Here is a 13,072-nt window from a genome sequence, read left to right as displayed (position 1 = left end):
TTGACTAGCACCTGCCAGGGCTCACCAGGCATTGCAGTGGGCTGAGGTACTCAGATACCAGTGTCGTCTTCCTCATCTTGGGAGCCCAGAAGCATCTCTTTCCTTCCCTTCTTCGAAGGGCATGCATGAAAGCTCCAGACTGACTTTTGCATTGCCAAATATCAAAGGAGGAGCAGGGGCCCTGGCTAGTTATGCTCAACTTGAATCTTTCTGCATCTCACCTGCAGAAGCTGTTCCTTGCGAGCCAGATGCTGACTCAAACACTGAACTCTCTGCTCCTGGGCCTGCAGCTCACGGCATTTCTCCCACTCCACAGTCTGGAGCTGCTGAGCCTTGTCCTGCAGCTCTGCCTGCAGCTGCTGTACCACAGCACGCAGCTCCTGCAAGGGAAAAGCACATGCCTTGGCAGTAAGTCCTCAACAGACCTGTAAACAGCAGGCCAATCTGAAGAAGCCAAGAGCAACAAGGGCTGTGGAAACAGCCAAAAATGCTCTGCAATACTACAGCTTTCACATCTCAAAACACACTTCCATGGTGATGAAGTCTGAATTTATTTCATTTCCCAGAGTATCCAACCATCTAAACCCCTTGACTGTAAAGCTCTGCCTGTGGCCAGAGCAATCACAGCTAACCTGCGCAGCAGTGGACATTAACTTTGTAATATCACAAAAAGAGATGGGACATTTGCATCACAAAGAGATGGGACATTTGCACCAGCCAAAGACATATAAGTGACAACATACCCACTACCAAGTGTCTTTGCTGATTCTAAATCCTCAGATACGAAGCTAAGGAGGCTGGAGAATTCCCCCTGCCACATGTGACAAGGGGTTAGCCAAGTGTGCCCAGACTGGTGTAGGCGGAAATGATGAATGAGAGCGGAGTACTGACTACATCAGTGCTTCTTAAGTCATGTAAACCCAGAGACTTCCAGGCTAAGTGCTTGTCATACCTGGTTGTGTTTCCAGGTTGCCTCTTTCTGCTGCTCTTCCTCGTGCACCATGGTCTCTAGGAGCTGGGTTGCTCTCCTGGCTTCAGTCAGTTGATGCTCTTTCTGGCACTGAGCTCTTTTCAGTTTCTGCACCTCCAGCTTGGTGCAGAAAAGCGTGTTCTGAAGATCTATCAGTGACATTTGCTGCTCCTGGGATGAGAGTGGGCTCTCTGACATCTAACAAGAGTGGGAAGCAGAGAAACTCAAAGATTCTCTTCACGAGAGGCATTTAAAAATCAGGATCCCTGCAGAATGAAACCTGATGAGTCTGAGGCTTTTCAGGGACATACCTGCAGCTGACCCAGACGGCTTCTGTGTAACATGTCCCGCAGCTTGGCCATTGTCTCATTCTGCCCTTCAATGATATGGTACAGCTCTTCTGCCTACGAGTCAAAAGATAGGAAGCCCAGTCATTGGCTAACCAAGCACAAACCCTCCCATCCCAAGCCTCCGGCATGGATTATGACACATGTCAGCATCGCACAGAAGTAACAGCTTTGCAAGAAATAATTTACTGAGATCCAGGATGCCTAGCAGTGGCTTAACCATTCCTTTTCAGTCACTGCCTCCAGGGCTAGCACGCTTTCCTCTGTTGGTGAGCACCACCCTGTCTACCCAAAACTATTACCTTACTCTCTTTGCTCTTCAGGGCCTCATTCAGACTCTGGATTGTACGATCTTGTCTCCGAGATGTTTCTTGGACAGATTTTAATTCAAAATTCAATTCATTCAGCTTTTCCTGTAACAACTGAAGACAGAAATATGTTGGTTTTTTTAATCCTGCCTAATGCTCTACATAAACACCCTTAGGACTCCCTTCACTCCTTACTCAAGTCCATACAGCCCAGGTGTACACCAGATCAAGATCAACGTGGCTCACTCTAGAGTCTGTAAATACTGTCTGAGCTGGGTGGAGACCAGTGAGTAAACACAAAGCCTTCAGTACCTCCACAGGACTGTTCCAGTGCTTCTGGTCCCTCCAATGCAGCCCCCACTTGCAGGGCGGAGGTTCCAGGCTTGGGTTCACACATCATACTGCCTCCCACATACTCCAGGAGGGTCTTGCTCAGACTGCCCAGCAGCCTTCCCAGTTTCTATCATGTGTTTCTGTTCCCTTAAGAGGAAAGGGGCTGCTTCAGCCCAAAAACCTCCCAAGAGATCTGAAAAAAGAAAAATCAACACGAAGAAGCTACACATTCTAAAAACTGTCCCCTTTGCTTCTAAGGTCCTCCAGAGCATTGCAGCTGTCCCTTTACAATCTTCCAGCCCCTTCTCTTACTGTCTCCTTCAACCACCCAGGCACTCTTGCAGCCACTGCTGGTCTAGGTAATTCTACGTTTGATCAGATCAGTGCCTTATTTAGCCTCAAGTTCTGGCTTCAGCACAACAGAGTCTAGCCAGCACCACCATGCCAACAGCACGGCTGCAAAGCAAAGGGGAACATCTCGCTAGTCTCCACAGCTGGTTTACAACCTGAGGAACTTTTGCCTAAGACTTTTTCAGCCTAAAGAGACCATCTCAAACAGTTTTAGGACAGTTCACTGCTTTCACCATAATGCTCATGATGCAGCACACATTTAAGTATTGCATTTAAGCAACTGCTTGTTAGTATTTCTAAACATGCTGCCTGTTGGCTTTCTTAGTCTTGCATGATATGCTTCTTCCTCAGAACTTACTCAAGCCTCAGTTTCTTAAGGAGCTGGTGCTGCCACATGATTTCCTCTTGTTGCTCATTAGTTTACACACCTGTCATGTTATCTCTTCTCTAAGAGTCACTCCCCCTAAACTGTTTAAACACTTCCAACTGCATTTACTAGGCCTTGGGCCTCTTTATTCCCCTGTCAACCTTTGTGGTCCAGGCAGCTCCAACAGCTTACAGCTGTCCCCAGATTTAAATAAAGATCCCATCCCAATGTTTTTTCCCATTTAATCCCTCTGTTTTCCCAGTGGGTATAATTTACCTTAGAGTTCAAGAGCATAACGAAGAACATCAATCCCTCGCAACACGTGTTAAATTTGATCTGCCTCAAGACAACTCAGCTGCATGCTTCTCTCCTACGAAAGCCTTTAAATTGAAATGAAAACAGGACCCCCTCTGCACTGATCTCCCTTACTGCTTGCAAAAAAGAAGGCAGCTGTCTCAAAGGGCGGGTGCTCTCCTCTCCTGCACCATGAACCCATGCAAATCCGAGACAGGGAAGTAGCCCTGTGCATCCCTCCTTCATCAGCTCCTGGAAGGCTCACCAGGCAAGTGGGAAGTTCTTCCAAAATAATGGTTTGCAAAAATAAATATGGAAACTTTACACAGCACAGCTGCAGAAAAAAATTAAATGCTTTTAACTCAAGCTGGCAGACAACAGCGCTGAGAAGCATGCGCCAGCACACACCCTTGCTGGAACAGAGGTGCAGATGCCTGCCTCTGGCCAGGCTAGGAGGCATCCTCCAATACTAACTACATGAGACTCACTAGGCACTGAATTTGCTGTTCATTAAGAAATACCTTGTTGGCAGCTTCAAATTGCTGGATTTTGCCCTGCAGCTCTGCAGCACACAGATCGGACACGTGCTCCCCCACTGCAGGGTCACCTGGAGCTGGCTGCTGACGTTCATCCTGCAGATTCTGAAAAAAGGGAGGGAAATGGCTCAAGTCTTGCACTGGCTTCTATTCAGCTGTCAGCCCTCAGAGACCTTGCAGGATGGGCTTAAACATGCCCCACTGGGCTTTTCTAACTGCCTCTGAAACCTCATGCTGCCCATGTCCCCCTTCACCTGGGTGGCAGGCTGGCACCTGGCAGCTCCCTGCCTGACCTGCCAGAAGTGCCCTGCTGCCCCGAAGCGCTGGTTGGGCTCCCTGTCTCTCCTCACTCCTGTACCGTGAACCCAGCAGCTTGTCTGGCTCTAACTACTGTCTGCGGGCTGATGACGGATCTGCTCCCCACACCCAAGACACATCCCTGAAACCTCCCCTCCTTCTCTTGTGCCCTGCTGGCAGCTTCAGAAAGCTTAAAAGCAAAGCCAGCACCGAACCAAACTCCTCCTTGCCCTGTTCTGCCAAGCTTCTCCACCTTTATCAAGCCCGCAACCTTCAATCTTTCCCACCAGCTACCCTCCTGCCATGACCTGGAAGTCACCCCCAGCTCTGAACCCCTCCACTTGTGATACTCTGGGCTTTCCTTCACAGCTCCCCATGCTCCAGCACCCATGCTGGCTGCGATTCCCTGCAGCTCCACAAGCCGTAGCAAATTCAGTGCCACAGCTGAGATTTCTTTCATGACACATACCCATTTATTGAGAATGGAAACAGCCTACTTTCTGACGCGTGGCCTGCCAGACCCTGCCGGCTGAGCCCACGCTAATCCCTTGTCATCCCTTCTTACTATTTTGCTACCTCCCGCCTAGCAAGTTGTTAACTCCTGAGAGCAGCATTCAAACCCAGCCACCCACCCCAGCCCTCACAGGACTCGTTAAGTATTCCCGACTCTCATCAGCAATACGAGATCGATTGTACTGGTGCCTGTTTTGAGTGGGAGCCCTGGCAAGCGCAGGGTTGCAGCAGAGAGGCTATGAGACCATGGCAGAGCTTGTCAGAGCACACACAGGAGCATCAGCTCCAGGCAGCACGGCGCAGGGAGAACAACAGCCGACTCTGATTAGCCCTGTCAGACTGAGTCCTCATCTTCAGCAGCCACAGAAACGCTGTCTCTGGGAAAGGAAGGCAGCGCAGGGGAGCTCCCCCAGGCCTGCGCGTTGCCTCTCACATACAGAAGCTTCCATACAGAAGCAATGCTTCCCTTTACCCTAATGTTTTGTTCAGATTTTAGTGAAACCTTAAACAGTCACAGCAAGTAATTGCTGTGCCAGAAGGCTTCAGATCAGACAGGGAGAGCTGCTGGAATCTCTCACGCAGCAGCTACTTTAAAATAAGGTTGATGAAAAAAAAACAGAGGGGGGAAAAAAGAAAAAAAAAAAAACCAAAAAACAAAACAAACAAAAAAAAAACAACCAACAAAAAACCCGCCTTTCCTCGCAATTTGCACATTCCAAAGAAAAATAAGCAAAAAGCCTGCAAAGAGTTAAAAGCAGGGAAGGGAAAGGCAGAGCAAGTCCAAAGTCCCAAAGCCCAAGCTGCCTCCCTCCTCCCTTGTGCTTCCCCACAGCCACGCCACACAAGGGGCACAGCTCCCCAGCGGTTTCTCCTACATCAGCATTTTACTGCCAATCTCTTCTCAGTACAGCTCCAGCAATGTCAGCGCACACTAACCTAGACAGAACACTTCTTTTAAAGATAATAATCACAGCATTATCTAAGCCTGCCAAGCTCACATCTGCCCAGAACAGTGGGTAAAAGACCAGCTGTCAGTAGGGCAACGCTTCCCTCGCTGCCAGCATGGCACCGCAGGCAGCTGCAAGAGCGTGTCTGACGAAGGCTGGGTTTGGTGGCATTCTCCTGGGGCTGTGGTGATAAAGAGGAAGAATTTTTGGTTCAAGGAAACGCCCAGGAAGACGGTACCTATGAGATCATGTGCCCCGAACACCAGATCTCTCGGTCATTGTAGCTTACAGCAGTAAATTTAAAGCAGAACTGCCATTTCCCAAAAGCAATACAGGTACTGTGGTCCTATATATCCTATACATTCCTTTCATGTTACCAGAAAGGAGTTTATGCCTATGAATTGCTGGACAGCAGTACCTGACTTTTAGAAAGAATGTTGCTCATACAAAGAGAAAGAAAAATCATTTATACAAGAACCATTTAGTTTAGTAGCTGCATCCAACCTCTCATTTTTGCTGTTAAAGCCCTCCGAAGGATTAAGCGCTTTCCCCTTTCTGCCAGACCCTGCACCAAAGACCACAACTGCTGCTGCCACAGCAAGAAACAGGCAGTAAAAAATCCTGCAGGATGAATTCCCAGCAGGGACGGTCATATGGCAGAGGCTGAAGGTTGGAGAAACTCCTCTAAAGCAGTTCCGAGAGGAGGGTGGCGATGCATGACACAAAGCCAAGCTGTAAACGCGCCACGTTGATTGCGCCACGTTCCGTTAAGAGAAAGCCTATTTTTATGCTGTAAATATATCCCTAGCAGTGACAATTAGTAGCAAGCAACACAGACTACAGGAGCAGCAATGCCGTGCTTCACATCTTCAGTCAGCGGCTGCCAGCACAATGCCTTTCTGCACCAGATGAAAACTAATTTTTTCTACGTTCCTCCCTAGCATCATCCCTTGAGCAGGCTTTCATGGGAAAAGCACACAGCTCCGGGAAACGCCCGAGCAGATGGGACAGCAAACAGCGCTGGCTGAATAGGAAGCGTAATTCAGCACAGCCACAGTTGCCATAGTAATAAACAAGCATTTTTCTAATCCCCCAGGCTACCTAGAGCATTAGACAGCACTAAGGCTGCTAATGGGAATGCAATTAGGCTGACATGGATATTCCTGAATTGAAGCTGACTGAGGCCTTCTATTCATTAAGGAAAGTGGTAAAGGAGTTACAAGTTCAGCTTTTTGACTGCATACTAATGAAGATTTCATTAAAGCTAGCAAAACAGAGGCAATCCGGAGCTACAAGAGGACTACCATCGAGGCAGAGAACAGGACCAGCAAGCCCCATGAAAGCAGGAGCTTTCATCGCCTCTCAGCAACACCTGCTGTTAATTGACAAATCTTTTCAAAGGATCAGAAAATAAACCAATTATCTAGAATACTAACCCTAAAGTCATCCTCTGGCACAAATCCACCTGCAAGGAAAACACCTTTTCCTCAGGGCACGCGCCACAGATCCCTGCGCGGATCTGCACGTCAGGCAGGTTGGAGGCCCGATCTGCAGAGGCAGGGCTCTGGAGGCAGGTGTTCCTGACACTGAACCATTACCCAGGCACAAAGAAAACACATTTGCTGGAGAAAACATGCCCAGAAGCTTAAAACACTCCCTTCGGTTGTGGGTAAAAGTCACACTGACATCTTGAAGAGAAACCTGAAGTGAAACTGGTGTTTTCTCAGCAGAAAAATGACAAAGCATGTGAAGAGCTTAGACCCACCGAGCAGGCTGCATTCACAGGGAGAGATGACAGAGGGGTTGGGAAGGTTAATTTCCCAGAACACAAGGAGGAAACAGACGACAGCAGAATGACAGACAGAGGCAGCACACCTAAAAAGGACTGAGCTGCCTATTCTTAGCCCTGGGTTCAGTGACACATAGCTATCTGTATTATCTCAGCACAGAAGAATCCCTAGTGGGCTCAGCGTCAGGCCGCAGGGATGCTGCTCAATTGAACAGCAGCACAATGACCTCTACCTGTACCCGCAGTGGCATATAATCCTCACAGAGGTCGTCCCACAGCTCCTGCAGTTCAGAAATCTCCAGGGAAAGACCCAAAGGAGCTCTGGAAAAGGATTTTCTGTCTGCGCTGAGGAAGGCAGAACCAGCACACACTAAGCCAGCAGAAGCGCTGCCATCTGCCAAGTCACGGCTGAGCTTGGGAGGGGGCACGCTGGACTTCACAGGAATAGGTAGCCTGCTGCCTCGGGGGCTCTGAAGGGGTTTGTAGTCCAAAGCCCTGATCAAGCTGAGGGCCAGCTCCAGCCTGTTCCCACTCAGTGAAGAGTTTGGGGTCATGCGGTCATCTGAGAAATCGTCACATTTCCCATTCCCTTTCACCCCCTTATCTGCATCTTCGTCCTTCTGCTGTGGAGGGCTTGCCTCCACAGTCGTGTCCAGGGACTCAACAGAGGATGCAGGTGTGCCTTCCTCCATGCTTTCCCCATCCAGAGGCCCTCTGGCGCTGGCAGGCTCTGCTGCATCGCACACGGATGACTCCTCGTTGCCCATGCTGGCCGACCACCGGCTGGACAGCCCGCAGGAGATGCTTCTAGCCACCTTTCGTGGCACTTTGCAAATCGCTTCGTAGTCAGCATCGGCCACCCGCAGCGCAGCGCAGCCACGGCAGCGCCGCGGGCGGTTACTCGCTCCCTCCGAAGCATGGCAGCTGTGTGGCTCCAAGCTGTGCTCTTCTTGATCCGTCCAGTATTCATACCCAGAATAAGCAAAGTCCTCCTGAAGGAGGGCAGCGTACCGTACATCAGGCAGATTAGAAAGGTCCACAGTCCCGTCCCCAGCTCTGTCGTCTGTGCTAGAGTCTTCGTTGTTCCTGCGGTACATGCTTGCAATGCAGAACTTGAGGCGGTCTTTCTCCAGCAGCAGTTTCTGCAGGCGCTCGATGGAGAGGGCTTCGATGCGCGCGATGACGGTGTCGAACCTGTAGATGCGGTCCAGCATGAAGGCACACTTGCTGCAAGCGAACTCGGATTTGCCATCCCGGCACAGCTCCCTGCCCAGGACGTGGGAGAGCAGCACCTGGAGGTTCAGCTTGGCCGCCGTGTGGAAGATCCATCGTCGCTGGTTGCCACACAGCTCCCGGGCGCAGATCCGGCAGGTTTCCTTCATCCTCCCTCCTGACCAGCACCCAAGCCTACTTCTGGGGCTTCTCAAGAGACCTTCCCGAGGCCTCCACCGCTCACTCAGCGCATCTCCGGGGGCACAGCTCCCTCACGCCCTGAGCCCACCGTCACTTCTCATGCCACCAACCCCCCCTTTTTAGGAGGGTGACACGCTGGGACTCCTGGTGCTACAGAAACGTCCCACCCTACGGCATCTCCTTCACATCTCAGCCCAACCACACCAGGGCTGACCCCCCCCCCCCCCCCACCTTCGCTGCCCCCCTCTCCTCACGGCTCCCCGCCCCTCCGAGGCTGCCCCCTCTCTCCTCGCTGCCCCCCTTCCCCGGGGCTGCCCCTCACCCCGGGCCGCCCCCCTGCCCCACAGGCCCCGCCGCTCCGCCTCCCCCCGCCGCCGAGGATGCTCCTGCCACGGCGGCGCCCGGCTTGTGGCTCAGATTTCAAGATGGCGGCGGACAACGGCGCCACGCTTGCGCGAAGGCCGCAGCGCCTGCCGGGATTTGTAGGCGCCACGCCCGGGAGCTGCGCATGCGCAGTGGCTGCCCGCGGCCCGCCCCGGGCAGACGTGGGGCTGGCACAGCGCGGTGCCGGCAGCAGCGACAGCGACCGTGACCGCGACGGCGACAGTTCGGGGCCAGTGCCGGGGGCCCAGCCCCAATGCCAGTGCCCAGCCCCAGTGTCAGCGCCCCTACTGGTGCCTGTCCCCAGTGCCAGCGTCAAGCCCAGTGCCAGGTCCCCACGCCGGTGCCAGCGCGACGACGCCGGTGCCGGTGCCGGTGCCAGCCCCAGTGCCCACCCCCAGCAGGCAGCGCCGGGCGTCGCGTCCCCACGGCACCAGGCCACCAGCACCCACGCACCAGCGCCCCGGCGGGACCACTGCGTGGGCAGCTCACGCTCTGATGGCCCGTGGCTGCTGGGGACAGCGCTGTGCCACCAAGCCACAGCATGGCCAGAGCTGTGTGGCTGCCAGGAACATGCTCTCTGATCCCTCGCAGCCCCGAAATCCCGCCTGGCACCGTGCCGGGCTGCCGGGGGTATTTTAAGACCCGGGATTTAAACGGCAGACAGGTACAGGCGGCACTGATGCCCGCAGAAGGACGGCGCTGGCTGGTGGCCTCTCTCCTGACACCACACACCGGGTCCCCCCAGCCCCCCTGCCCCCCCAGCACCACGGCAGTCGTGCAAACGCCTGCTGCTGCTGGGCTGGACGTGGCACAGCCCTGGCCACAGCCCCAGAAGGGGACAGGGATGACAGCTGCCAGCCGAGCCCCGGGCGGGTGCGCTCCTCCCCGGGGTGCTGGGCTGGGGTCCCCCTGCCGTGCACACCCACCTGTTCCCCCACGGCTGGGGGCTCCTCCAGGCGCTGCTGCAGGTCGCGCTTCTCGGCCGACAGCATCTCCACAAGCTGTTTGCTGGCAGCCAGCTCTTGGGTCAGCTCTTCGATCCTCCTGCGAGGGAGGGAAGGGTGGGGGATGCTCAGCATGGTCCTCTCCCCCACAGCCTGGCTCTCGTCCCTTGGAGTGACCACTCCACCTCCCTGGATGCCTGCAGCCCCTTGGCCCCGCACAGCAGCAGCCCCTTGGTTGTCCCCAAGGACCAGCATAGGGCACAGGCTGGCAGCACAGAGGGGACGGGTCCTGGGCACCCACCTCTGGGCCATGGCGCCACAGCCGTCATCAGTCCTGTCCTCCTTCGTCCTCGCAGCTTCCTTCAGCTTCCCTGCCAGCTCCTGGCACCGCTCCGCCTCAGCTCTGGCCAGCGCCGTGGCCTGCTCGGCCTCACTCCGTGCCAGCCTGGCCTCCTGCACGGCAGTGGTATGAGTCTCGAGGCACCTGCCCCTGGCCTCCCCCTGGCCCCCACCGCCCCTGGGCTCACCTCCTGCAGGAGCTGGATCTTGTTCTCCAGGAGCTCGTAGACATGCTCCGACTCCCGCTGCCGCTCCTCATACTGCTGCCGGAGCGCTGCCTGGCTGCGGGTCGTCTGGTTCTCCGCGGCCACCCTGCCAGGCACAGCACAGCACAGCACGCCATGGCATGGCATGGCATAGCATGGCATGGCACAGCACAGTATGGCACAGCACAATGTGGCACAGCATGGTATGGCACGCCATCTCATAACATGACATGGCATGGCACTGCACAGTATGGTACAGCACGCTATGGCATGGCATGGCATGGTATGGCACAGCATGGCATGGCAGGGCATGGCATGGCATGGCATGGCATGGCACGGCATGGGAGGGTGAAGCATGGCGTGGCTTGGTAGGGTGCAGCATGGCCTCCCTTTGCAAAAGCTCCCCCCCCAAACCAGCTGGGCTCAGCGATATGTGCCACCCCAGGTGCCCCCAGCCCAGCTCGCCCCATGCCGTGGGTGCTGTTTCTACAGGACCCCCGGGCAAGGCGTACTGTAACCTCCCAGTGCCGCTGCCCTGGGGACACGGCTCCTCTGGCAGCACCAGGTCATGCTCAGGCTCTGAACCACCGAAGCAGTTCCCCCACGCTTCTGAAACCAGGGGCTCCCCAGCTGCCGTGCCCCCAGCTCCCCGCCCAGCGGTGCCCCGCCGCAGGACACCCGTGCCACGGTCCCCGGGCACGGCGCTGCCCTCCCCCACCAAACAGGTGCTGCCCTTTATTTTTGGCTGGTGCCAGGGCTGTAAGAGGAGCCCTGCGGGTGCCTGGCCCCGTTGCAGACTGCTCCAGCCCCACTGCAAAACCCTCCACTGCCCGCTCTGGGCAGGGTGCAGGCAGACAAGCCCCGTCCCCTGTGCCCACACAAGCACCGCAGACGGCACGTGGGTGCCGCATCCACCCCAGGGTGAGGGGTTTGGCCGGCCCCACTCACCATGTGTTGTCCAGGGCTTGCTGCTTCTCCTGCAGCTCCCGCTTCAAGCTCTCCACCTCCACCTTCAGCTCAATGTTCTGTGGAGCAGGAGGCAGGTGGGTAGGATGCCGCCACGCTTGCCCGGACCCCCCAGCGCCACTGCCCATGGGAACACATCAGAGGTGGCATGGGGGTCCCCACCCCACAGCAGGGCTTCGTGTGCTCCTGGCACCGAGCGGCATGGGTGGTATTCTAGCCCGCCAGTCCTGGGATGGGGTGTACCCGCTCCAGCTGTCTGCACCCATACTGGCACCGCCACACTCCCCAGCCACCCCACCAGGCTGGGGATGCCCTCTCCGACCCTCTCCCTGCTCCGGTCAAAGGCAGCAAGGGGCAAACCCCTGCACAGCGGCTCCCCCAGCTGTAGTGTCATGCTCGATGCCCTCCCTGGCATCCCCACCAGCTGTGCTCCCCCAGCCCCATCTCCTCCCAGCAAAGGGGGGGCATAGGGAGGGAAACCCCCATGGGGCACCCGTCCCCCACGGGCGCTCACCCGCCGGTAGACATCGTCCCGGCTGCCCTCGCCCTTCTGCTGAACGCGCTCCTCCAGAAAGTAGATGCGCAGCTTGAGGCTGAAATTCTCCTTCTTGAGGTCGTTGAGGTGCTGGGAGAGCGTGCGGTACCCGTTAGCCATGGCCGGCGCTCCATGGGGGGGGCATCCCGGCACCCCTCACATGGCGCCGCCGGGGACACGGCTCGGGGTCCTTGCCCGCGCGCAGCTCCTGCCGCCGTCCCTGCCGCGGCCCCTTTCCTTTTTTTTTTTTTTGCCTCCCAGAGCTATTTGAGGAATCGCCGGAGCGGGATGGCAGGGACAGGCGGGTGGTGAAACCTGAGCCCCAGAGGCCCCCGCGCGCCTCAGCCAGGAGGGCGGCGAGGGGGAGCGCGGTGCCCGGGGGAGCTGAGCCCTCTCTCTCCGTCCCACCGCCGCCTGTCCTGCATCCCCCTCCTGCCCTGTGCACCCCACCGGTGCACCCAGGGGGTCCAGCACGTATCCTGCAAGCGTCCTGCGGTACTGGGGGGGTCCTGGCTGTGCCATGGGGGGGTCCCAGCATCCCGCGGTCTCACCTGCTCGAAGTCCCGCAGGGTCTGCGTCTGGGCAAGGGGACCCATCTCCAGGTCCCGGAGGAGACACGTCTGCATCAAGGGGCCAGGCTGGGGCTGAGCACCCGGGGGGCCATGGGACCCCCCCGGCTCGGCCAGCGCAGGGTCCTCGTCACCCTCAGCCCACAGCCCGTCTTGGGAAGCTGGGAGGGAGCAAGGGCGAGCTGCAGTCAGAAGAGCAAAGCGGCTGCTCCACACACCGCCTGCCCCCAAGATGTCACCGGGAGGGACACAGGGACCCCCTGGGGCCCGGCGAGCCCCTGGCTGTCCCTTGGGGCGATGCACACTGCCAGGGCGCTGATCACCAGCACATCACCCTCGGCAGGTCATGGGGCTGGGGCATGCAGAGTATGGGGGAGCTCTCAGGGTGTCTTACCCGCCATGCAGCTGGCTCTGGGGAGCACGGCCAGCCCGTCACCACTGCACGGGTCCCTGCGGAGAGGAGGACACAGCTGTGTCACGCAAGGCATCGGGGTCCAGCCCCCAGGGCCCCCATGCACCACCCAGCTGCTGCGCCAGGGAGAGCAAGGGGGGATTTTACCAAAGCGTGTGCATGGCGACTGCTGCTGCGTCTCCCCCACTCTGGGGGTGCTGTGGGGTGAGCTCCCGACACCAAACGGTCACACAAAAGCCTGCCTGGGGTGGG

General features: G+C 56.6%; 1 protein-coding gene across 4 annotated transcripts in view; it reads right to left on the bottom strand.

Moving 5' to 3' along the window:
* The window catches only part of PDE4DIP (phosphodiesterase 4D interacting protein), a 30,675-nt gene extending 18,609 nt beyond the window's left edge, over window positions 1-12,066 (bottom strand). For 3 of the 4 annotated variants that reach the window (XM_082313554.1, XM_082313553.1, XM_082313555.1), the window contains exons 1-6: window positions 7,286-8,652; window positions 3,492-3,611; window positions 1,620-1,739; window positions 1,282-1,374; window positions 953-1,168; window positions 222-380 (exon numbers count right to left, since the gene is read on the bottom strand). In XM_082313554.1, the coding sequence (XP_082169680.1) occupies window positions 222-380; window positions 953-1,168; window positions 1,282-1,374; window positions 1,620-1,739; window positions 3,492-3,611; window positions 7,286-8,434 (1,857 nt within the window). In that variant the 5' untranslated portion in view covers window positions 8,435-8,652. Of the gene's footprint in view, window positions 1-221; window positions 381-952; window positions 1,169-1,281; window positions 1,375-1,619; window positions 1,740-3,491; window positions 3,612-7,285; window positions 8,653-9,775; window positions 9,894-10,094; window positions 10,247-10,320; window positions 10,445-11,286; window positions 11,364-11,818 lie in introns of those variants that run through there. The other variant, XM_082313556.1, reaches the window with a different exon arrangement.
* Between the last annotated feature and the right edge of the window lie 1,006 nt (window positions 12,067-13,072).

This window comes from Platalea leucorodia (assembly GCF_965183815.1).
Source record: "Platalea leucorodia genome assembly, chromosome: 5".
NCBI classification, from domain to species: Eukaryota; Metazoa; Chordata; class Aves; order Pelecaniformes; family Threskiornithidae; genus Platalea; species Platalea leucorodia.
This window is presented reverse-complemented; position numbering and strand designations above follow the sequence as displayed.